Raw genomic sequence first — 22,747 nt, 5'->3', positions numbered from 1 at the left:
GTGATTCGTTTCAGGAAACTAGGCATATGTCACGCATCACTACTTCACAGGAGAGGCATTTGGATGTAAACATTTATCAAAATGTGTTTTTTGGTGGAAATGCCTTCTAGAACATGTGAACTTTCATGTTCCTTGATAACAATCTTGAACACCATCTGTAAATACAAATAACATTGTTAAATTACAAGTTGGTTTAGCCAGGGAAAAAGTCAGAAACCTTCCTGCTAGATATGATTGGCTGAGATAATGGATGGGCTGGGCATGCCTCGAGATGAGTTTGGATTGCTCTGCCATGTAGCATGTTTCTGCCTATAACATTAGCTTGTCAGTACGTATAGGTAATCCTAATGTGGCTTTTTTTGAAAGATATAACATAGTAGAACTGCAAAAGTGTTGCTCTCCACTTTCTGGAGGACCAAGTTTTGAAATCCGTGGAACGCCCGGGTGAATATGTATGATAGCTAAGGAGATAGAGAAACTTCTGGTGTTTGATTGCAAACATGCAGAGGGAGTCGAAAAGAGAACACAGAAGGCTGCTATATAAAACATCTGTATCCAGATTACAACTTCAAACTAAGGGAAACCATGGCATCAGTGACAGACGGGGGAAGGGTTCATCCATGCACACGGGTAAGAAAGTCTAGCTAGATACATTTTCAGATATATGTTCTGAATTTTTTGAGAAAGTTGTTTTCAATTCAAGTTAAAGCGTACTGTTAGCTAATTAACATTAGCTGGCTGGTTTGCTAGGTAACGTTACTTGTATATGTAGTAATATTATTCATATCACAGAGCCATTTGCATCAAATAATTTCAAAGTTAAACAGAGACGGTAATGTGAAGAACAGGACCTGCACCAAAGTCAAATTAAGATATGAGACAGTGTCCAAATTCTAAAATACTCTGGTAAATTTCCCTGCTTTTATTTCGTAACACTCACAATGGTAAGATATTTTCTGTAATTGGCTCGCCATTAACTTGTAAATAATGATCTTGTTGTGAGTTTATTTTCCTGTAAAAATGAAGACAAATGAGCAATTGTGAAGATGTTGTCAGCTATATGATATGGCCATTATTTGAACTGGTTAGCCAGCTAACATAACATTAGATAGCTAGCTAACAACCGAGAAACAAACAAAAACATTGTTTAGAAAGTTGCTTTTAGTTGCCTGGATTGCTAGATTGACATGCAGTACCAGTCAAAAGTTTGGAAACAATTACTCATTCAAAGTTCTTTATTTTTACTATTTTCTACATTGTAGAATAATAGTGAAGACATCAAAACTATGAAATAACACATATGGAATCATGTAGTAACCATAAGTGTTAAATCAAAAAAATATTTTATATGAGAGATTCTTCAAAGTGTACAACCTTTGCCTTGATGACAGCTTTGCACACTCTTGGCACTCTCAACCAGCTTTACATAGAATGCTTTTCCAACAGTCTTGAAGGAGTTCCCACATATTCTTTTATTTTTATTTTTTTATTTTACCTTTATTTTACTAGGCAAGTCAGTTAAGAACAAATTATTATTTTCAATGACGGCCTAGGAACAGTGGGTTAACTGCCTGTTCAGGGGCAGAACGACAGATTTGTACCTTGTCAGCTCGGGGATTTGAACTTGCAACGTTCCGGTTACTTCCGGATTACTAGTCCAACGCTCTAACCACTAGGCTACTAGGCTACCCTGCCGCCCAGCAAACAGGGGCACTGAGCACTTGTTGGCTTCTTTTCCTTCACTCTGCAGTACAACTCATCCAAACCATCCCAATTGAGTTGAGTTCGGGTGATTGTGGAGGCCAGGTCATTTGATGCAGCACTCCCATCACTCTCCTTCTTGGTAAAATAGCCCTTACACAGCCTGGAGGTGTGTTGGGTCATTGTCCGGTTGAAATAAAAAAAAACGATATTCCCACTAAGCGCAAACCTGATGGGATGGCGTATCGCTGCAGAATGCTGCGGTAGCCATGCTAGTTAAGTGAGCCTTGAATTCAAAATAAATCACGACATTGTCACCAGTAAAGCACCCCCACACCATCACACCTTCTACTCCATGCTTCACGGTGGGAAGAACAGATCATCTGTTCACCTACATTACGTCTCACAAAGACACTGCAGTTGGAACCAAAAATCGTGCATTTGGACTCATCAGACCAAAGCACAGATTTCCACCGGTCTAATGTCCTTTGCTCTGACATTGAAGTAACGATGAACTGTCGTTTCTGTTGGCTTATTTGAGCTGTTCTTGCCATAATCTGGACTTGGTCTTTCACCAAATAGTGCTATCTTCTGTATACCACCTCTACCTTGTCAAAACACAAGTGTTTGGCTCTAATGCATTAAGAAGGAAAGAAATTCCCTTTTAACAAGGTACACCTGTTAATTGAAATGCATTCCAGGTGATTACCTCATCAAATCAAACTGTATTAGTTACATACACATGGTTGTTAATGTTATTGCAAGTGTAGCGAAATGCTTGTGCCTCTAGTTCCGCCAGTGCAGCAATATCTAACAAGTAATATCTAACAGTTCCACAACAAATGCATAAGTACGATCTAAGTACGAAATGGAATAAGAATATATAAAATATATGGATAAACAATGTCAGAGCGGCATAGGCTAAGATGCAATTTATAGTATAGAATACGTTATATGAGATGAGTAATGCAAGATATGTAAACATTATTAAAGTGACGAGTGTTCCATGTATTAAAGTGACCAGTGATTACAAGGCGACGAAGACGTGGATGTCAATTAACTTAGGGCTAGGCCACTTTTTTCTCCACTTCCTGTCTGAATGATGTGCCCAAAGTAAACTGCCTGTAGCTCAGGCCCAGAAGCCATGATATGCATGTAATTGGTACCACTGGAAAGAAAACTTTGAAGTTTGTAGAAATGTTAAGATAATGTAGGAGAATGTAGGATTTTTTTGAGAGAGAGAGACCCTCTTAGATATGCAAGAGAAAAGTCATATTGAGAATTAGATCCCTGGATGCAATTCATATGGCTTCCGCATGGTGTCAGCAGCCTATGTTCAAGGTTTCAGGCTTGTAACTTCAAAAATGAATAAGAAATATCAGTCTTAGCAGAAGGACACAGTCTTGGAAATTCGTGTTTGTGCGCGCCCTGAAGAAATTACGCACCTGCTAAAATCGGTTTCCTATTGAACATACTTCTTTCCGTAAGAAATATTATAGTTTGATTACATTTTAGGGTATCTGAGGAGTAAATAGAAACATTTTTTGACTTGTTGAAACAAAGTCAAGGTGTAGATTTTCGGATTCCTTTCTCTGCATGTTGAATGAGTGCATTACTCAAATCGATGGTGCAAACTAAACTGACTTTTTGGGATGTAAAGAAGGATTTTATCTTACAAAACAACACTACATGTTATAGCTGGGACTCTTTGGATGACAAATTAGAGTTCGATTTTCAAAAACTAAGTGAATATTTAAATCGTTATTTGTGAATGTATGATACCTGTGCCGGTGGAAAAAATATTTTGATGTGGGGCGCTGTCCTCAAACAATCGCATGGCATGTTTTCGCTGTAATAGCTACTGTTAATCAGACAGTGCAGTTAGATTAACAAGAATTTAAGTTCAGCCGATATGAGAGACTTATTTGCACATAAATGTTTAAAATCTATATTTATTTGAATTGCGCGCCCTCCAGTTTCACCGGAAGTTGTTCCGCTAGCGGGATCCCTAGCTCTAAGGAGGGGTTGGGTTAACCTCTCTGGGGTAGGCAGGACGCATGCGTCCCACATGGCTAATGGCCGGGCAAAATGCAGAGCGCCAAATTCAAATACATTCCTATAAAAATCTAACTTTCAATAAATTACACAGGCAAGATAGCAAATTAAAGCTACACTCGTTGTCAATCCAGCCAACATGTCATATTTTAAAAAGGCTTTTCGGCAAAAGCATAAGATGCTATTATCTGATGATAGCAAAACAGTAAACAATGAGAGAGTAGCATATTTCAAGTCTGCAGGCGCGACACAAAACGCAGAAATAAAAATATAATTCATGCCTTACCTTTGACGAGCTTCTTTTGTTGGCACTACTATATGTCCCATAAACATCACAAATGGTCCTTTTGTTCGATTAATTCCGTCGATATACAGTGGGGCAAAAAAGTATTTAGTCAGCCACCAATTGTGCAAGTTCTCCCACTTAAAAAGATGAGAGGCCTGTAAATTTCATCATAGGTACACTTCAACTATGACAGACAAAATGAGAAAAAAAATCCAGAAAATCCCATTGTAGGATGTTTAAGTATTTGGTCACCTACAAACAAGCAAGATTTCTGGCTCTCACAGACCTGTAACGTCTTCTTTAAGAGGCCCCTCTATCCTCCACTCGTTACCTGTATTAATGGCACCTGTTTGAACTTGTTATCAGTATAAAAGACACCTCAAAACGTCACACTCCAAACTCCACTATGGCCAAGACCAAAGAGCTGTCAAAGGACACCAGAAACAAAATTGTAGACCTGCACCAGGCTGGAAAGACTGAATCTGCAATAGATAAGCAGCTTGGTTTGAAGAAATCAACTGTGGGAGCAATTATTAGGAAATGGAAGACATACAAGACCACTGATAATCTCCCTCGATCTGGGGCTCCATGCAAGATTTCACCCCGTGGGGTCAAAATGAAAAAAATCCCAGAACCACATGGGGGGACCTAGTGAATGACCTGCAGAGAGAGCTGGGACCAAAGTAACAAAGACTACCATCAGTAACACACTACGCCGCCAGGGACTCAAATCCTGCAATGCCAGATGTGTCCCCCTGCTTAAGCCAGTACATGTCCAGGCCCGTCTGAAGTTTGCTAGAGAGCATTTGGATGATCCAGAAGAAGATTGGGAGAATGTCATATGGTCAGATGAAACCAAAATATAACTTTTTGGTAAAAACTCAACTTGTCGTGTTTGGAGGACAAATAATGCTGAGTTGCATCCATATCTACGGTGAAGCACGGGGGTGGAAACATCATGCTTTGGGGCTGTTTTTCTGCAAAGGGACCAGGACGACTGATCCGTGTAAAGGAAAGAATGAATGGGGCCATGTATCGTGAGATTTTGAGTGAAAACCTCCTTCCATCAGCAAGGGCATTAAAGATGAAACGTGGCTGGGTCTTTCAGCATGACAATGATCCCAAACACACCGCCCGGGCAATGAAGGAGTGGCTTCGCAAGAAGCATTTCAAGGTCCTGGAGTGGCCTAGCCAGTCTCCAGATCTCAACCTCATAGAAAATCTTTGGAGGGAGTTGAAAGTCCGTGTTGCCCAGCAACAGCCCCAAAACATCACTGCTCTAGAGGAGATCTGCATGGAGGAATGGGCCAAAATTTCAGGAACAGTGTGTGAAAACCTTGTGAAGACTTACAGAAAACGTTTGACCTCTGGCATTGCCAACAAAGGGTATGTAACAAAGTATTGAGATAAACTTTTGTAATTGACCAAATACTTATTTTCCACTATAATTTGCAAATACATTCATTAAAAATCCTACAATGTGATTTTCTGGATTTTTTTCTCATTTTGTCTGTCATAGTTGAAGTGTACATATGATGAAAATTACAGGCCTCTCATCTTTTTAAGTGGGAGAACTTGCACAATTGGTGACTGACTAACTACTTTTTTGCCCCACTGTATATCCAAAATGTCAATTTATTTGGCGCGTTTGATCCAGAAAAACACCGCTTCCAACTTACGCAACGTCGCTACAAAATATCTTAAAAGTTACCTGTAAACTTTCCCAAAACATTTCAAACTACTTCTGTAATACAACTTTAGGTATTTCTAAACGTATATAAATCGATCAAATTGAAGACGGGATGATCTGTGTTCAACACTGGAGCAAAACAAACTGATGCTACTTTTCTGGTTACGCGCCTCTATCAAAAGGTACCCATGAAGTGACTGTCGTTCTGAGCTATGGTACTTCTTCATTACACAAAGGAAAAACTTCAACCAATTTCTACAAACTGGTCAAGCGATAGGAACTGCAAGAAGGTCCCTTAGAAATCTGGATTCCCAATGAACACCCATTGCAAAGAGAGTAACCTCAAAAAAACAATTCTGAATGGTTTGTCCTCGGGGTTTCGCCTGCCAAAGAAGTTCTGTTATACTCACAGACATGATTCAAACGGTTTTAGACACTTCAGAGTGTTTTCTAACTAAACCTACTAATAATATGCATATCTTAGCTTCTGGGCCGGAGTAGTAGGTAGTTTACTTTGGACATGCTTTTCATCTGGACGTGAAAATACTGCCACCTATCCCAGAGAAGATAGAAAATTGTGACAAATAAAAAACTATACCGGTTTCATTTCAGGACCAAAATAATGTTACTACTGCGCCATACAGGTTGCAAAAAAATAGAAAAATAGAGATTTTCGATGTACCAATTCCATGGCACATAGTCTATGAACTGATACACAAAACGACACTGGATTTAAAAACGTAGAGTTTTTCAATTTAAATTATTATACACAATTCTTGCAACCAATAGAATGTTTACACACACACACTACCGTTCAAAAGTTTGGGGTCAATTAGAAATGTCCTTTTTTTTTAAAAGATAAGCACATTTGTCTATTAATCTATTATTTGTCAGAAATAAAGTGTAGCAATTGTTCATGTTGTAAATGACTATTGTAGCTAGAAACAGCTGATTTTTTATGGAATATCTACAGAGGCCCAATGTCCACAACCATTTTACAGTAGCTATTACAGTGAAAGAATACCATGCTATTGTTTTTTTCCTCGTTTTTTTTCTGTATATATTTCGTACATATTTTAATCTCACTTTCCAACTACAGGCTGAATATACTCTCCTGCAACCCGCATCACCCAATGTGGTACGGATCTGCTTTTTCTATACTTTAGAATCGGAACCCTCATCAGAAGCTAGCCGCTAACTAGCTACTAGCTAGCCACTGCTAGCGGTCTTCAACGCTAACTAGGACACCAGCGCGACATCTACCCAAAGCATATCAGACTGCTTTTTCTCTACCACATCTCCGGATTCCTACCGCAAGCTCTGAACCTTTATACCGGATCATCGTAAATAGCTAGCTGAAATCCGAGTGGCTACTCCTGGCTAACGTCTCTGTCCCAGAGCAAGCACCAGTTAGCCTGGAGCTAGCCTCGAGCTAAGCCCATCTCCCGACTAGCCGAAGAGGTCCAAAAATACCCAATTTGCCAATTGGCCTGGACCCTCTACTGACCCTCTACTGCCGACACGGAGCCCCGCCGATCCATCACGACTGGTCCGCCGACATAATCGTCCGAGGGGGTTTCAACAGGCTTTTCCGCTGCGACATCGCCAAAGATCCATCTGCTGGCCAAGGCCCGCGAGCTTTCTGAATCGCTGTATCTCCAGCTCACCGCATGAAGAGGAATAAACAGACTCACCCCATCGCGACGTCCCCCAAAGGTTAACTCTCTAGCCCTCGCTATCTCCCTGCTTGCTAATTCGGCCTGCTAACGGCTAGCTTGTCAAGCTCCGGTCCGCTAACTGCTACCTTCTCTAGCTCGGGCCTACGAACTGTTAGCTTGTTAGCACAGGCCTGCTAACCGTCTGAACCACCGCGTCCCAATCACTCTCTGACCCCATTTACTTTCTATCTCTTTTGATTTTTAATTTGTTTATACCTTCCGGAAACCTGCCTCACCCAATGTGATACGGAATCGCTATTACTTTTACTCTTATTTTTATGACACACTCAAGAACCTCCAGACGCTAACCAGCTAACTAGCTACAAGCTAGTTAGTCATTGTTAGTTTTTAAAAAAACCTGGATAACACTCGCCAGCCCAGCCCCCCTGCCCATTCACCGCTGCCCCCTGGACACTGATCTCTTGGCTACATAGCTGACGCACGCTGGACTGTCCATTAATCACGGTACTCCTTTCTGCTTGTTTGTCTTACCTGTCGGCCCCGTTGCCTAGTCAACGCCATTTTACCTGCTGTTTGTTGTGCTAGCGGATTAGCCTCGCCTACTGTTTTTAGCTAGCTTTCCAAATTCAACACCTGTGATTACTGTATGCCTCGCTGTATGTCTCTCTCAGATGTCAATATGCCTTGTATACTGTTGTTCAGGTTAGTTATAATTGTTTTCGTTCACAATGGAGCCCCTAGACCCACTCTGCATACCCCTGTTACCTCCTTTGTCCCACCTCCCACACATGCGGTGACCTCACCCATTACAACCAGCATGTCTAGAGATACAACCTGTCTCATCATCACCCAGTGCCTGGGCTTACCTCCGCTGTACCCGCACCCCACCATACCCCTGTCTGCGCATTATGCCCTGAATATATTCTACCATGCCCAGAAACCTGCTCCTCTTATCCTCTGCCCCCAACGCTCTAGGCGACCAGTTTTGATAGCCTTTAGCCGCACCCTCATACTACTCCTTCTCTGTTCCGCGGGTGATGTGGAGGTAAACCCAGGCCCTGCATGTCCCCAGGTACCCTCATTTGTTGACTTCTGTGATCAAAAAAGCCTTGGTTTTATGCATGTCAACATCAGAAGCCTCCTCCCTAAGTTTGTTTTACTCACTGCTTTAGCACACTCTGCTAACCCTGATGTCCTTGCCGTGTCTGAATCCTGGCTCAGGAAGGCCACCAAAAATTCAGAGATTTCCATACCCAACTATAACATCTTCCGTCAAGATAGAACTACCAAAGGGGGCGGAGTTGCAGTCTACTGCAGAGATAGCCTGCAAAGTAATGTCATACTTTCCAGGTCCATACCCAAACAGTTCGAACTACTAATTTTGAAAATTACCCTCTCCAGAAATAAGTCTCTCACTGTTGCCGCCTGCTACCGGCCACCCTCAGCTCCCAGCTGTGCCCTGGACACCATTTGTGAATTGATCGCCCCCATCTAGCTTCAGAGTTTGTTCTGTTAGGTGACCTAAACTGGGATATGCTTAACACCCCGGCAGTCCTACAATGTAAGCTAGATGCCCTCAATCTCACTCAAATCATCAAGGAACCCACCAGGTACAACCCTAACTCTGTAAACAAGGGCACCCTCATAGACGTCATCCTGACCAACTGGCCCTCCAAATACACCTCCGCTGTCTTCAACCAGGATCTCAGCGATCACTGCCTCATTGCCTGTATCCGCCACGGAGCCGCAGTCAAACGACCACCCCTCATCACTGTCAAACGCTCCCTAAAACACTTCTGTGAGCAGGCCTTTCTAATCGACCTGGCCCGGGTATCCTGGAAGGACATTGACCTCATCCCGTCAGTTGAGGATGCCTGGTCATTCTTTAAAAGTAACTTCCTCACCATTTTAGATAAGCATGCTCCGTTCAAAAATGCAGAACCAAGAACAGATACAGCCCTTGGTTCACTCCAGACCTGACTGCCCTCGACCAGCACAAAAACATCCTGTGGCGGACTGCAATAGCATCGAATAGCCCCGTGATATGCAACTGTTCAGGGAAGTCAGGAACCAATACACGCAGTCAGTCAGGAAAGCTAAGGCCAGCTTCTTCAGGCAGAAGTTTGCATCCTGTAGCTCCAACTCCAAAAAGTTCTGGGACACTGTGAAGTCCATGGAGAACAAGAGCACCTCCTCCCAGCTGCCCACTGCACTGAGGCTAGGTAACACGGTCTCCACCGATAAATCCACGATTATCGAAAGCTTCAATAAGCACTTCAATGGCTGGCCATGCCTTCCGCCTGGCTACTCCAACCTCGGCCAACAGCTCCGCCCCCCGCAGCTCCTCGCCCAAGCCTCTCCAGGTTCTCCTTTACCCAAATCCAGATAGCAGATGTTCTGAAAGAGCTGCAAAACCTAGACCCGTACAAATCAGCTGGGCTTGACAATCTGGACCCTCTATTTCTGAAACTATCTGCCGCCATTGTCGCAACCCCTATTACCAGCCTGTTCAACCTCTCTTTCATATCGTCTGAGATCCCCAAGGATTGAAAGCTGCCGCAGTCATCCCCCTCTTCAAAGGGGGAGACACCCTGGACCCAAACTGCTATAGACCTATATCCATCCTGCCCTGCCTATCTAAGGTCCTCGAAAGCCAAGTCAACAAACAGGTCACTGACCATCTCGAATCCCACCGTACCTTCTCCGCTGTGCAATCTGGTTTCCGAGCCGGTCACGGGTGCACCTCAGCCACGCTCAAGGTACTAAACGATATCATAACCGCCATCGATAAAAGACAGTACTGTGCAGCCGTCTTCATCGACCTCGCCAAGGCTTTCAACTCTGTCAATCACCATATTCTTATCGGCAGACTCAATAGCCTCGGTTTTTCGGATGACTGCCTTGCCTGGTTCACCAATTACTTTGCAGACAGAGTTCAGTGTGTCAAATCGGAGGGCATGCTGTCCGGTCCTCTGGCAGTCTCTATGGGGGTGCCACAGGGTTCAATTCTCGGGCCGACTCTTTTCTCTGTATATATCAATGATGTTGCTCTTGCTGCGGGCGATTCCCTGATCCACCTCTACGCAGACGACACCATTCTATATACTTTCGGCCCCTCATTGGACACTGTGCTATCTAACCTCCAAACGAGCTTCAATGCCATACAGCACTCCTTCCGTGGCCTCCAACTGCTCTTAAACGCGAGTAAAACCAAATGCATGCTTTTCAACCGATCGCTGCCTGCACCCGCATGCCCGACTAGCATCACCACCCTGGATGGTTCCGACCTTGAATATGTGGACATCTATAAGTACCTAGGTGTCTGGCTAGACTGCAAACTCTCCTTCCAGACTCACATCAAACATCTCCAATCGAAAATCAAATCAAGAGTCGGCTTTCTATTCCGCAACAAAGCCTCCTTCACTCACGCCGCCAAGCTTACCCTAGTAAAACTGACTATCCTACCGATCCTCGATTTCGGCGATGTCATCTACAAAATGGCTTCCAACACTCTACTCAGCAAACTGGATGCAGTCTATCATAGTGCCATCCGTTTTGTCACCAAAGCACCTTATACCACCCACCACTGCGACTTGTATGCTCTAGTCGGCTGGCCCTCGCTACATATTCGTCGCCAGACCCACTGGCTCCAGGTCATCTACAAGTCCATGCTAGGTAAAGCTCCGCCTTATCTCAGTTCACTGGTCACGATGGCAACACCCATCCGTAGTACACGCTCCAGCAGGTGTATCTCACTGATCATCCCTAAAGCCAACACCTCATTTGGCCGCCTTTCGTTCCAGTACTCTGCTGCCTGTGACTGGAACGAACTGCAAAAATCGCTGAAGTTGGAGACTTTTATCTCCCTCACCAACTTCAAACATCAGCTATCCGAGCAGCTAACCGATCGCTGCAGCTGTACATAGTCTATTGGTAAATAGCCCACCCATTTTCACCTACCTCATTCCCATACTGTTTTTATACTGCTTTTTTTATTATTTTTTTATTTACTTTTCTGCTCTTTTGCACACCAATATCTCTACCTGTACATGACCATCTGATCATTTATCACCCCAGTGTTAATCTGCAAAATTGTATTATTCGCCTACCTCCTCATGCCTTTTGCACACATTGTATATAGACTGCCCATTTTTTTTCTACTGTGTTATTGACTTGTTAATTGTTTACTCCATGTGTAACTCTGTGTTGTCTGTTCACACTGCTATGCTTTATCTTGGCCAGGTCGCAGTTGCAAATGAGAACTTGTTCTCAACTAGCCTACCTGGTTAAATAAAGGTGAAATAAAAAAATAAAATAAAAATAAAAAAGGGGAGTGCACAATTATGAACAAACCAATTAGGCACATTTGGGCTGGCTTGATACAACATTTTGAATAGATATGCAGTAGTTCATTGGATGTCTAAAACTTTGCACAATTATGAACAAACCAATTAGGCACATTTGGGCTGGCTTGATACAACATTTTGAATAGATATGCAGTAGTTCATTGGATCAGTCTAAAACTTTGCACATACACTTGTCATCGAGTGGCCAAAGTCTAAATTGCATCTGGGCTAGAATAATTCATTATGGCCTTCGTCTTGCATTTCAAAGATGATGGTACAAAAAATGCATGATTTTTCTTTGGATTATCTTTTACCAGACCTAATGTGTTATATTCTCCTACAATCATTTCACATTTCCACTTCAGTGTTTCCTTTCAAATGGTATCAAGAATATACATATCCTTGCTTCAGGTCCTGAGTTACAGGCAGTTAGATTTGGGTATGTAATTTTAGGTGAAAATTTGAAAAAAAGGGTGGATCCTTAAGACGTTTTTAACCTTTCCGCTAGCGGAACCCCTTGACAACATTCCGCTGAAAAGGCAGAGCACGAAATTCAAAAATATTTTTTAGAAATATGTAACTTTCACATTAACAAATCCAATACAGCAAATGAAAGATAAACATCTTGTTAATGTACCCATCCATGTCAGATTTCAAAAATGCTTTACAGCAAAAGCACAACATATGATTATGTTATGTCATAGCCAAGTCAAAAGAACACAGCCATTTTTCCAGCCAAAGATAGGAGTCACAAAAAGCAGAAATATAGATCAAATTAATTACTAACCTTTTATGATCTTCATCAGATCATAGGACATCATGTTACACAATACATGTATGTTTTGTTCAATAATGTGCATATTTATATCCAAAAATCTGTTTACATTGGCGTCTTACATGCAGTAATGTTTTGATTCCAAAATATCCGGTGATTTTGCAGAAATACTCATAATAAACATTGATAAAAGATACAAGTGTTATTCACAGAATTAAAGATAGACTTCTCCGTAATGCAACAGCTGTGTCAGATTTCAACAAAAACTTTACGGAAAAAGCATAATCTGAGAACGGCGCTCAGAGCCCAAAACAGCCAGAGAAATATCCGCCATTTTGGAGTCAACAGAAGTTATTTCTAACACCATAAATATTCACTTACCTTTGATGATCGTCATCAGAAGGCACTCCCAGGTCGACAATAAATGACTCATTTGTTCCATAAAGTCCGTAATTTATGTCCAAATAGAGACTTGTTGTTAGCGTGTTCAGCCCACTAATCCATCTTCATGAGGCGCAGGCACTTCATCCAGACAAAAACTCAAAATGTTCCGTTACAGTCCTTCAGAAACATGTCAAACGATGTATGGAATCAATCGGATGTTTTTAACATAAAACATCAATGTTCCAACTGGAGAATTCCTTTGTCTTCAGAAAAGCAGTGGAACGAGAGGTAACTCTGTCGGGAGAGCGCGTCATGAGACCGAGGCTCTCTGCCAGACCACTGACTCAGAGGTCTTATGAGCCCTTCCTTTATAGTAGAACCCTCAAACCAGTTTCTAAAGACGGTTGACATCTAGTGGAAGCCCTAGGAAGTGCAACCTCATCCATATCTCAATGTGTATTCGGTAGGCCAAGCTTTGAAAAACTACAAACCTCAGATGTCCCACTTCCTGGTTGGATTTTTCTCAGGTTTTCGCCTGCCATATGAGTTATGTTATGCTCACAGGAATCATTCTAACAGTTTTAGAAACTTCAGAGTGTTGTCTATCCAATACTAATAATATGCATATATTAGCATCTGGGACAGAGTAGGAGGCAGTTCACTCTGGGCACGCTATTCATCCAAAAGTGAAAATGCTGCCCCCTATCAAAAAAAAAGGTTAAGGATGGTATAACTAAATAACTAACTCTACAAATGTACAAGTCCCAGTTATCAGATTTACATATAAAAATTGTAAAACTTAGATGATTAAATATGAAACTGTGTGAAGATGAAATGTGATTTTAGCCTTCTAAATTACAATATATAAACATTTACCAAGTCATTAACCACGCCACATGAACACAGACATTGAGGCAATGTGATGGAACCGCCCTTCAAGGCCCAGGGCGAGTGCATAAAAATAACTGCTAATGCAATTTAAATACAGACCAGTACATTACTGGGCTGCTACTGTAGTGTAAAATGGTCAGGAGCTGAACCCTGAATAATCAACCATTGAGACCAAGCAGGCGGACGGTGTTGAGCCAGACATCACAAAATGGTTAGAGACCAGAAAGCACGGAAATGGTTGCAATTTAAATACAGACCAGCGTGACCGACAGCGTGAGCTGAATGTTACGAAATGGTAAGACCCTGTGAGGCGTCTGTTTCTCAAACTAGCCACTAGAATGTACTTGTCATCTTGCTCAGTTGTGCACTGGGGCCTCCCACTCCTCTTTCTATTCTGGTTAGGGCCAGTTTGCTCTGTTCTGCGAAGGGAGAAGTACGGGTAGCTCAGATTAGCCATGTAGCCTCAGAGAATAATGTCGATTTATACGCTGTTTCGGTGAGTGAGTTTATAAGGAAGTGTATAGGAGATGTTGTACCCACGGTGACTATTTAAACCTACCCTAACCAGAAACTGTGGATAGATGGCAGCATTCTCGCAGACCTGAAATCACCTACCACCGCAAGGCGACTGGGAAAATTGCAGGAAACAGTGTAGTCATTTCATACGCAAGGCAATAAAATAAGCAAAATGCCAATAGACTGACGAGTTTCAGAAGTTCTTTGTTTCTGACCATTTTGAGCCTGTAATCAAACCCACAAATGCTGATGCTCCAGATACTCAACTAGTCTAAAGAAGGCCAATTTTTTTGCTTCTTTAATCAGAACAACAGTTTTCAGATGTGCTAACATAATTGCAAAAGGGTTTTCTAATCATCAATTAAGCATTTTAAAATTATAAACTTGGATTGTGTACATGACACTGCAACAACATTTCCCTATAGGGACAATAAAAAGTCAGTAAGTAAGATTAGCTAACACAACGTGCCATTGGGAACACAGGAGTGATGGTTGCTGGTTATGGGCCTCTGTACGCCAATGTAGATATTCCATTAAAGTCAGCCGTTTCCAGCTACAATAGTAATTTACAACATTAACAATGTCTACACTGTATTTCTGATCAATTATGTCATTTTAATGGACAATTTTCTTTTGCATTTATTTCAGAAACAAGGACATTTCTAAGTGACCCCAAACTTTTGAACGGTAGTGTGTGTGTGTGTATATATATATATATATATATATATATATATATATATATATATATATATACACAACCATCCTAGCTCTGCTGATTTTACTGCGATAAGACAGAATCATTAGATCACTTGTTTTGGTACTGTCTATACGTAGCTTGTTTTTGGTCACAGGTTCAGGAATGGCTGAAAAATATTTACTTGAAACTAACTCTGCAAATAGCACTGCTGGGTTTGAAAAGTCATAGTCAAATCAATCAATAATATAATAACACAGTGTTTACCTTTCATTTAAAATCTGTAGAAACTGAGAAAAGAAAGGCTTATAACTTTTGTGAAACATCACAGCACAGTGGAAAAATATACGGCAAAACTGGATGCGAGGGGTTGAGTGTAGCTGGGACTAAAAACAAACAAAAGATAACTAAGGTCCCCAAGACCTGGCCTCCATAATTCTTAAATGGTAGAAGGTTGGAACCAGCAAGACTCTTCCTAGAGCTGGCCACCTGACCAATTGGGGGGCTTGTTCAGGGAGGTGACCAAGAACTCAATGGTCATTCTGACAGAGCTCCAGAGTTCCTCTGCGGAGATGGGATAACCTTCCAGAAGGACAACCATCTCTGCAGCACTCCACCAATCAGGCCTTTATGGTAGAGTGTATATTTGGCCTAATGTATTAGTTATTATCCTGCAGTCTGAATAGTTATGTAAATAAGGTATTTCAACGTTTACAAAAATGTCTAAAAACCTGTTTTGCTTTGTCATTACGAGGTATTGTGTGTAGATTGAGGAAAAAATCCCAGCGTAACAGAATTAGGAAAAGTCAAGGGATCTGAATACCTCCCGAATGCATTGTATTTACAAAACAAATAAATGGGGGATTGGAAATGCAGACACTTACATTAATAGAAGCCACAATCTATCTGAAATATTAAAGCGGATCTATCCCCCCCCAAAAAAACGAATGTTTTGTATAGTGAACGTTTTCTTTTAGTTTTTGTGATGTCCTGTGTAAAAACATAGGGTATATTAATAGATTAAAAATACTTATTTTGGTGAAAAAGATGATTAAATTGCTGACAACAAACTATATTATACAACATAAATTGGTCAAACCACATTTCATGAGCCATGGGGGTCAATTATTCAATATTCAGACTTCATGTCAACTATAAAATAATGCCAACAATAGTAATACAAAACTGCACTTTGTCAACTGTCTCTCAATGTAGTTTGAACATGTGGGAAACATGGTGGAAGAACCTGGATCATTTGAAATGTAAGAAAACCTTTGAGGGACATTGCACCACGCCCTGCCTGAAAAGGTATTAATTTAAAATATAATACAAAATGACCATAAAATATTAAAATTTGACATAAGTCCTCATTTAACAATGCTTACCTATCTATAAAAACCATTGAAGCAGACCAAAAGTAATGTTTGTAATATTGTTGAGATTAATAAAAATGCTATGCAATTTGCTGGTATGACCCTCTTGACTTCTCAACCGCCTGGTAGAGCTCTGTTAATTCCAAAATAAACTAAGTTAAAAATAAAAATCTTATTTGACTTGTTAGTAATTTTGTAGACAATTTTGTAGACACTCAATCACCAAGTCTGAGGTATTTTACAAGCATTTGAAGATAGGATGGGACACACCACAAAATCACAATCTGGGTGAACCACAAAAATCACAATATGGGTGCATCGCTCACCTCTTACATTTCCCTTATCTGTTCACACACACACACACACACACAATCTCCAGACAATACACTGTCACACATACATATGGTCTGTCAATTCCTACCTGCATACGGTGATCTTTAGTATCCGGTAGGATCCCTTGATGAGTATAAGAGCTTCCTGTCTTGAACCGTAGAGGGCTGATCCGTTTATATTGACCAGTTCATCACCCACTCTCAGCTTCTTACATTGTTCTGCCTTACCACCTTCCTCAATCTGTAGGGAGAGAGAGGTGGGGGTTAAAAAACATGCATTGCACACACACAAACACACACACTGTGTCCATTCAGGCTACGTCTAAAATAGCACCCTAATCCCTATAGTGAACTACTTTTGACCAGGCCCATAAGGGTACCATTCGGATATAGGCCCAGTCCTCCATTCTACGTAGGTCACTGTCCCTATGGAAACTATGCTCGGCACAAAACATTTTGGAACAAACAGCCAAGTGACAAACATTCATTGCTACATTCCGCTTTCTCATTCTGTGGTCATAGAGAGTTTCTTCTCTGGTTAGCAGTAAGTACACTACCGGTCAAAAGTTTGGGGTCACTTAGAAATATCCTTGTTTCTGAAAGAAATTTTAAATCAATTGATCAGAAATACAGTGTAGACATTGTTAATGTTGTAAATGACTATTGTAGCTGGAAACGGCAGATTTTTATGGAATATCTAAATAGACTTACAAGAATGGGAGAATGGGAGAAACTCCCCAAATACAGGTGTGCCAAGCTTGTAGCTTCATACCCAAGAAGACTTGGCTGTAATCTCTGACAAAGGGCCTTCAAAGTACTGAGTAAAGGGTCTGAACACTTACAGTGGGGGGAAAAAAAATCCAGAAAATCACATTGTAGGATTTATTTATTTATTTTATTTGCAAATTATGGTGGAAAATAAGTATTTGGCCAATAACAAAAGTTTATCTCAATACTTTGTTACATACCCTTTGTTGGCAATGACAGAGGTCAAACGTTTTCTGTAAGTCTTCACAAGGTTTTCACACACTGTTGCTGGTATTTTGGCCCATTCCTCCATGCAGATCTCCTCTAGAGCAGTGATGTTTTGGGGCTGTTGCTGGGCAACACTGACTCAACTCCCTCCAAAGATTTTCTATGGGGTTGAGATCTGGAGACTGGCTAAGCCACTCCAGGACCTTGAAATGCTTCTTACGAAGCCACTCCTTCGTTGCCCGGGCGGTGTGTTTGGGATCATTCTCATGCTGAAAGACCCAGCCACGTTTCATATTCAATGCCCTTGCTGATGGAAGGAGGTTTTCACTCAAAATCTCACGATACATGGCCCCATTCATTCTTTCCTTTACACGGATCAGTCGTCCTGGTCCCTTTGCATAAAAACAGCCCCAAAGCATGATGTTTCCACCCCCATGCTTCACAGTAGGTATGGTGTTCTTTGGATGAAACTCTGCATTCTTTGTCCTCCAAACACGACAAGTTTAGTTTTTACCAAAAAGTTATATTTTGGTTTCATCTGACATTCTCCCAATCTTCTTCTGGATCATCCAAATGCTCTCTAGCAAACTTCAGATGGGCCTGGACATGTACTGGCTTAAGCAGGGGGACACGTCTGGCACTGCAGGATTTGAGTCCCTGGCGGCGTAGTGTGTTACTGATGGTAGGCTTTGTTACTTTGGTCCATTCATCTTTGCATCGATCCTGACTAGTCTCCCAGTCTCTGCTGCTGAAAAACATCCCCACAGCATGATGCTGCCACCACCATGCTTCACCGTAGGGATGGTGCCAGGTTTCCTCCAGACATGACGCATGGCATTCAGGCCAAATAGATCAATCTTGGTTTCATCAGATCAGAGAATCTTGTTTCTCAGGTTTGGAGAGTCCTTTATGTGTCTTTTGGCAAACTCCAAGGGGGCTGTCATGTGCCTTTTTCTGAGTGGCTTCTGTCTGGCCATAAAGGCCTGATTGGTGAAGTGCTGCAGAGATAGTTGTCCATCTGGAATGTTCTCTCATCTCCATATAGCCAGGTGTGTGCCTTTCCAAATCATGTCCAATCAATTGAATTTACCACAGGTGGAAACAAGTTGTAGAAATGTCAAGGATGATCAATGGAAACAGGATGCACATGAGGTCAATTTCGAGTCTCATAGCAAAGGTTCTAAATTATTATGCAAATAAGGTATCCGTTTTTCATTTTATTATTATTTACAAAACAATTGTCATTATGCGGTATTGTTTGTAGATTTTTGAATAAGGCTGTAATGTAACAAAATGTGGAAAATGTCAAGGAATCTGAATACTTTCCGAATGCACGGTCGGATTTTATGGTTGCAATCACACCCACACCACGACACCATTCATTTTTCTTGTCCGACTCTGGAGTCCAACCCTGTCAACCCAACCCAACCTAACCCTGCCCAGCCAAACACACATACACACTCCTTGGGTTAACCGTTAATGCTGACGTTACCCCCATAGTGAGAGAGAGGCAGTTGAGGTGTGTGTGGCAGGTAGCCTAGCAGTTAGAGTATTGGGCCAGTAACCGAAAGGTCGCTGGTTTGAACACCCAAGCCGACATCGTGAACAATCTGCCTGACATGCACTTGAGCAAGGGACTTAAACCTAATTTGCTCCAGGGGCACTGTACTTCTATGGTTGACCCTGTAAAACAACACATTTCACTGCACCTATCCAGTGTAGGTGACAATAAAAACTTGTTTTAGGGCTCGGCGGTATACCTTACACCTTATTTTCCTGCGTTGTCTTGGATGTGTGCTTAGGGTCTTTATCCTGCTGGAAGGTGAAGACTTAGTGGATCCAAACTTCTTACTTTTAAGAATGATGGAGGCAACTGTGTTATTGCTGACCATCAATGCTGTAGACATTGTTTGGTACCCTTCCCCAGATCTGTTCCTCGACACAATCCTGTCTCTGCGCTCTACGGCTGATTCCTTCGACCTCATGGCTTGGTTTTTACTCTGACATGCACTGTCAACTGTAGGACATTATATAGCCAGGGGTGTGTGTCTTTCCAAATAATATCCAATCAATTGAATTGACCACAGGTGGACTCCAATCAAGTTGTAGAAACATCAAGGATGAGCAATGGAAAAATAATGCACCTGAGCTCAATTTTTGAGTTTCATAGCAAAGGGTCTGAATACTTACGTAAATAAGCTGTTTTTATTTTTAATACATTGCAAAAAATGTCTAAAAAACAGATTTTGCTTTATCATTACGGGTATTGTGTGTAGATTGATAAGGAACATTTCTTTTTAATACATTTTAGAATAAGGCTGTAACGGAAACATTTAGAAAAAGTGAATAAGTCTGAATATCTTCGGAATGCACTGTATCTAATAGAACTTTCTTCAATGCACAGACCTTGCCCGAGTGGCGCAGTAGTCTAAGACACTGCATCTCAGTGCAAGAGGTGTCACTGCAAAACCTGGTTCGAATCCAGCCTGCATCACATCGGCCATGATTGGGAAACCCATAGGGTGGCGCACAATTGGCCCAGTGTTGCCCGGATTAGGCCGGGGTAGGCCATCATTGCAAATAAGAATGTGTTCCTAACTGACTTACCTAGTTAAATAAAAATGGAAGCTTCTCTAATGTCAAACATGTGAAGTGTGGCCCTCTACTCTTTTCTAGTTTTACCAACGACCTGCCACTGGCTTTAAACAAAGCATGTGTGTGCATGTATGCTGATGATTCAACCATATACACGACAGCACTGCAACCACAGCTAACGAAGTCACTGAAACCCTTAACAAAGAGTTACAGTTGTTTTAGAATGGGTGGCCAGTAATAAGCTGGTCTTAAACATATCTAATACTAAAAGCATTGTATTTGGTACAAATCATTCCCTAAATTCTAATCCTCAGCTGAATCTGGTAATGAATGACGAGGCTGTTGAGCAAGTAGAGACTAAACTTATTTGTGTTACATTAGATGGCAAACCGTCACGGTAAAGGCATATTGATTCCATGGTTATAAAGATAGAGGTCTTTCTGCTCTGCTTTCTTAACACCACATTCACCCAAACAAATTAGCCTACACGCTAATCGCCAAATGCTTTTGGGAATGGGCAGGAAAAATGTATGTTGATCCACTGAGGCAAAAAGGACAATGTCAGAGTTGAATTAAATAAGAGAAAAACTGTGAAATGGAGAGTTGAAAAAAAAAGTAGTTTTGAGAGATTTGGTGAAGATGTAAAAGAGGATGATAGCAGTGCCGGGCTATGTTGTGTGATGATTGTGACACACTATACAAATTCGACACAAGACAGGAACTTCAAATAGGCCGCCAATGTCACGTCAAGGGGACTGTAATCTACTGTTCAGATGGGTTAAATGGAAATCTGGATACTGACTGTAGGTCTATAACCTCTCAAATAGCCTTAATATTAACGTCTTCAGAATTAAGCATTTCTTGCAGTAAAATGATGCACCAAATGTAGGGAAACATTTTACTCAGGAACAGGAGTGGAGAAATATGAATTACTTATTTTTGCATCTTGAGAGATTGTGAATGTGCAATTAGCACCTCTACAGATGGTATCTATCTTTATACGCATCATAAAAGCTGATAGTATTTAAAACATGCATCCAAGCCGAACTGAAATCTTATAAAAGTTTCGAGTTTTAATGTCACATGCACAAGAACATTGAAATTCCTTTCTTGCAAGCTCTAAGCCCAACAATGAATCATTAAAAATTTAATACTAAAAATAACAGAGTAGAACAATAACACACTAGATATAAAAATAAATAAGATGAAACATGTTGGGTCGTTGTCACAGCTTTCTATTTCCTTACAACTGGTCAAACTGAAAATATTTTCAGTTTTTTTCTTGTTATTACATTTCCTCCCCAGTCCTTAAACTTCTTTGCTCGGCGAAAGAAGCAGAGATGACAGAAAACTTTACCAATGTCAATTACAACACTCCGGTGAGCAAGGGTTTATTTGGTCTTCAAAGGCAACATATATGGATTTGGAAAGTATTCAGACCACTTGACTTTTTCCACATTTTGTTACGTTACAGCCTTATACTAAAATGTATTAAAAAGAAATGTTCCTCATCAATCTACACACAATAACCCATAATGTCCAAAAAAATGTTTTGCTTTAATTTATAATTTAAAAAATATATATATATCACATTTACATAAGTATTCAGACTCTTTACTCAGTACCTTGTTGAAGCACATTTGGCAGTGATTACTGCCTCAATTCTTCTTGGGTATGTCACTAGAAGCCTGGCACACGTTTATTTGGCGAGTTTATCCCATTCTTCGCTGCAGATCCTCTCAAGCTCTGTCAAATTGGATGGGGATCGTCGCTGCACAGCTATTTTCAGGTCTCTCCAAAAAAGTTAGATCGGGTTCAAGTCCAGGCTCTGGCTGGTTCACTCAAGGACATTGAGACGTGTCCCGAAGCCACTCCTGCATTGTCTTGGCTGTGTGCTTAGGGTCATTGTCCTTTTGGAAGGTGAACCTTCACCCCAGTCTGAGGTCCTGAGTGCTCTGGAGCAGGTTTTCATCAAGGATCTCTCTGTACATATTTTCCTTGATCCTTGCTCGTCGCCCAGTCCCTGCCACTGAAAAAAATCCCCACAACATGATGCTGCCACCACCATGACAGCATCATAGGGATGGCGCCAGGTTTCCTCCAGACGTGACACTTGGCATTCAGGCAAAAGTTCAATCTTGATTTCATCAGACCAGAGTATCTTGTTTCTCATGGTCTGAGAGTAATTTAGTGCCTTTTGGCAAACTACAATTGGGCTGTTATGTACTTTTTACTGAGCAGTGGCTTCCATCTGGCCACTCTACCATAAAGGCCTGATTGGTGGAGTGCTGCAGATGGTTGTCCTTCTGGAAGTTTCTCCAAAGAGGAACCCATCGGGTTCTTGGTCACCACCCTCACCAAGGCCCTTCTCCCTCAATTGCTCAGTTTGGCCGGGCGGCCATATAGCCAGGTGTGTGCCTTTCCAAATCATGTACAGTCAATTGAGTTTACCACA

At 41.4% G+C, this 22,747-nt stretch overlaps 1 protein-coding gene across 1 annotated transcript in view; it reads right to left on the bottom strand.

Annotated features, from left to right (window-relative positions):
* Positions 1-22,747, bottom strand: part of LOC115133833 (protein Shroom4-like) — an 86,176-nt gene that overhangs the window by 46,247 nt on the left and 17,182 nt on the right. The window contains 1 exon segment of the mRNA XM_065021782.1: positions 16,812-16,963. Within this exon segment, the coding sequence (XP_064877854.1) occupies positions 16,812-16,963 (152 nt within the window).

The sequence above is a fragment of the Oncorhynchus nerka genome, linkage group LG8, assembly GCF_034236695.1.
Source record: "Oncorhynchus nerka isolate Pitt River linkage group LG8, Oner_Uvic_2.0, whole genome shotgun sequence".
NCBI lineage: Eukaryota > Metazoa > Chordata > Actinopteri > Salmoniformes > Salmonidae > Oncorhynchus > Oncorhynchus nerka.
The sequence above is the reverse complement of the archived record's forward strand: the minus strand, read 5'-3'. Positions and strand labels throughout refer to the sequence as shown.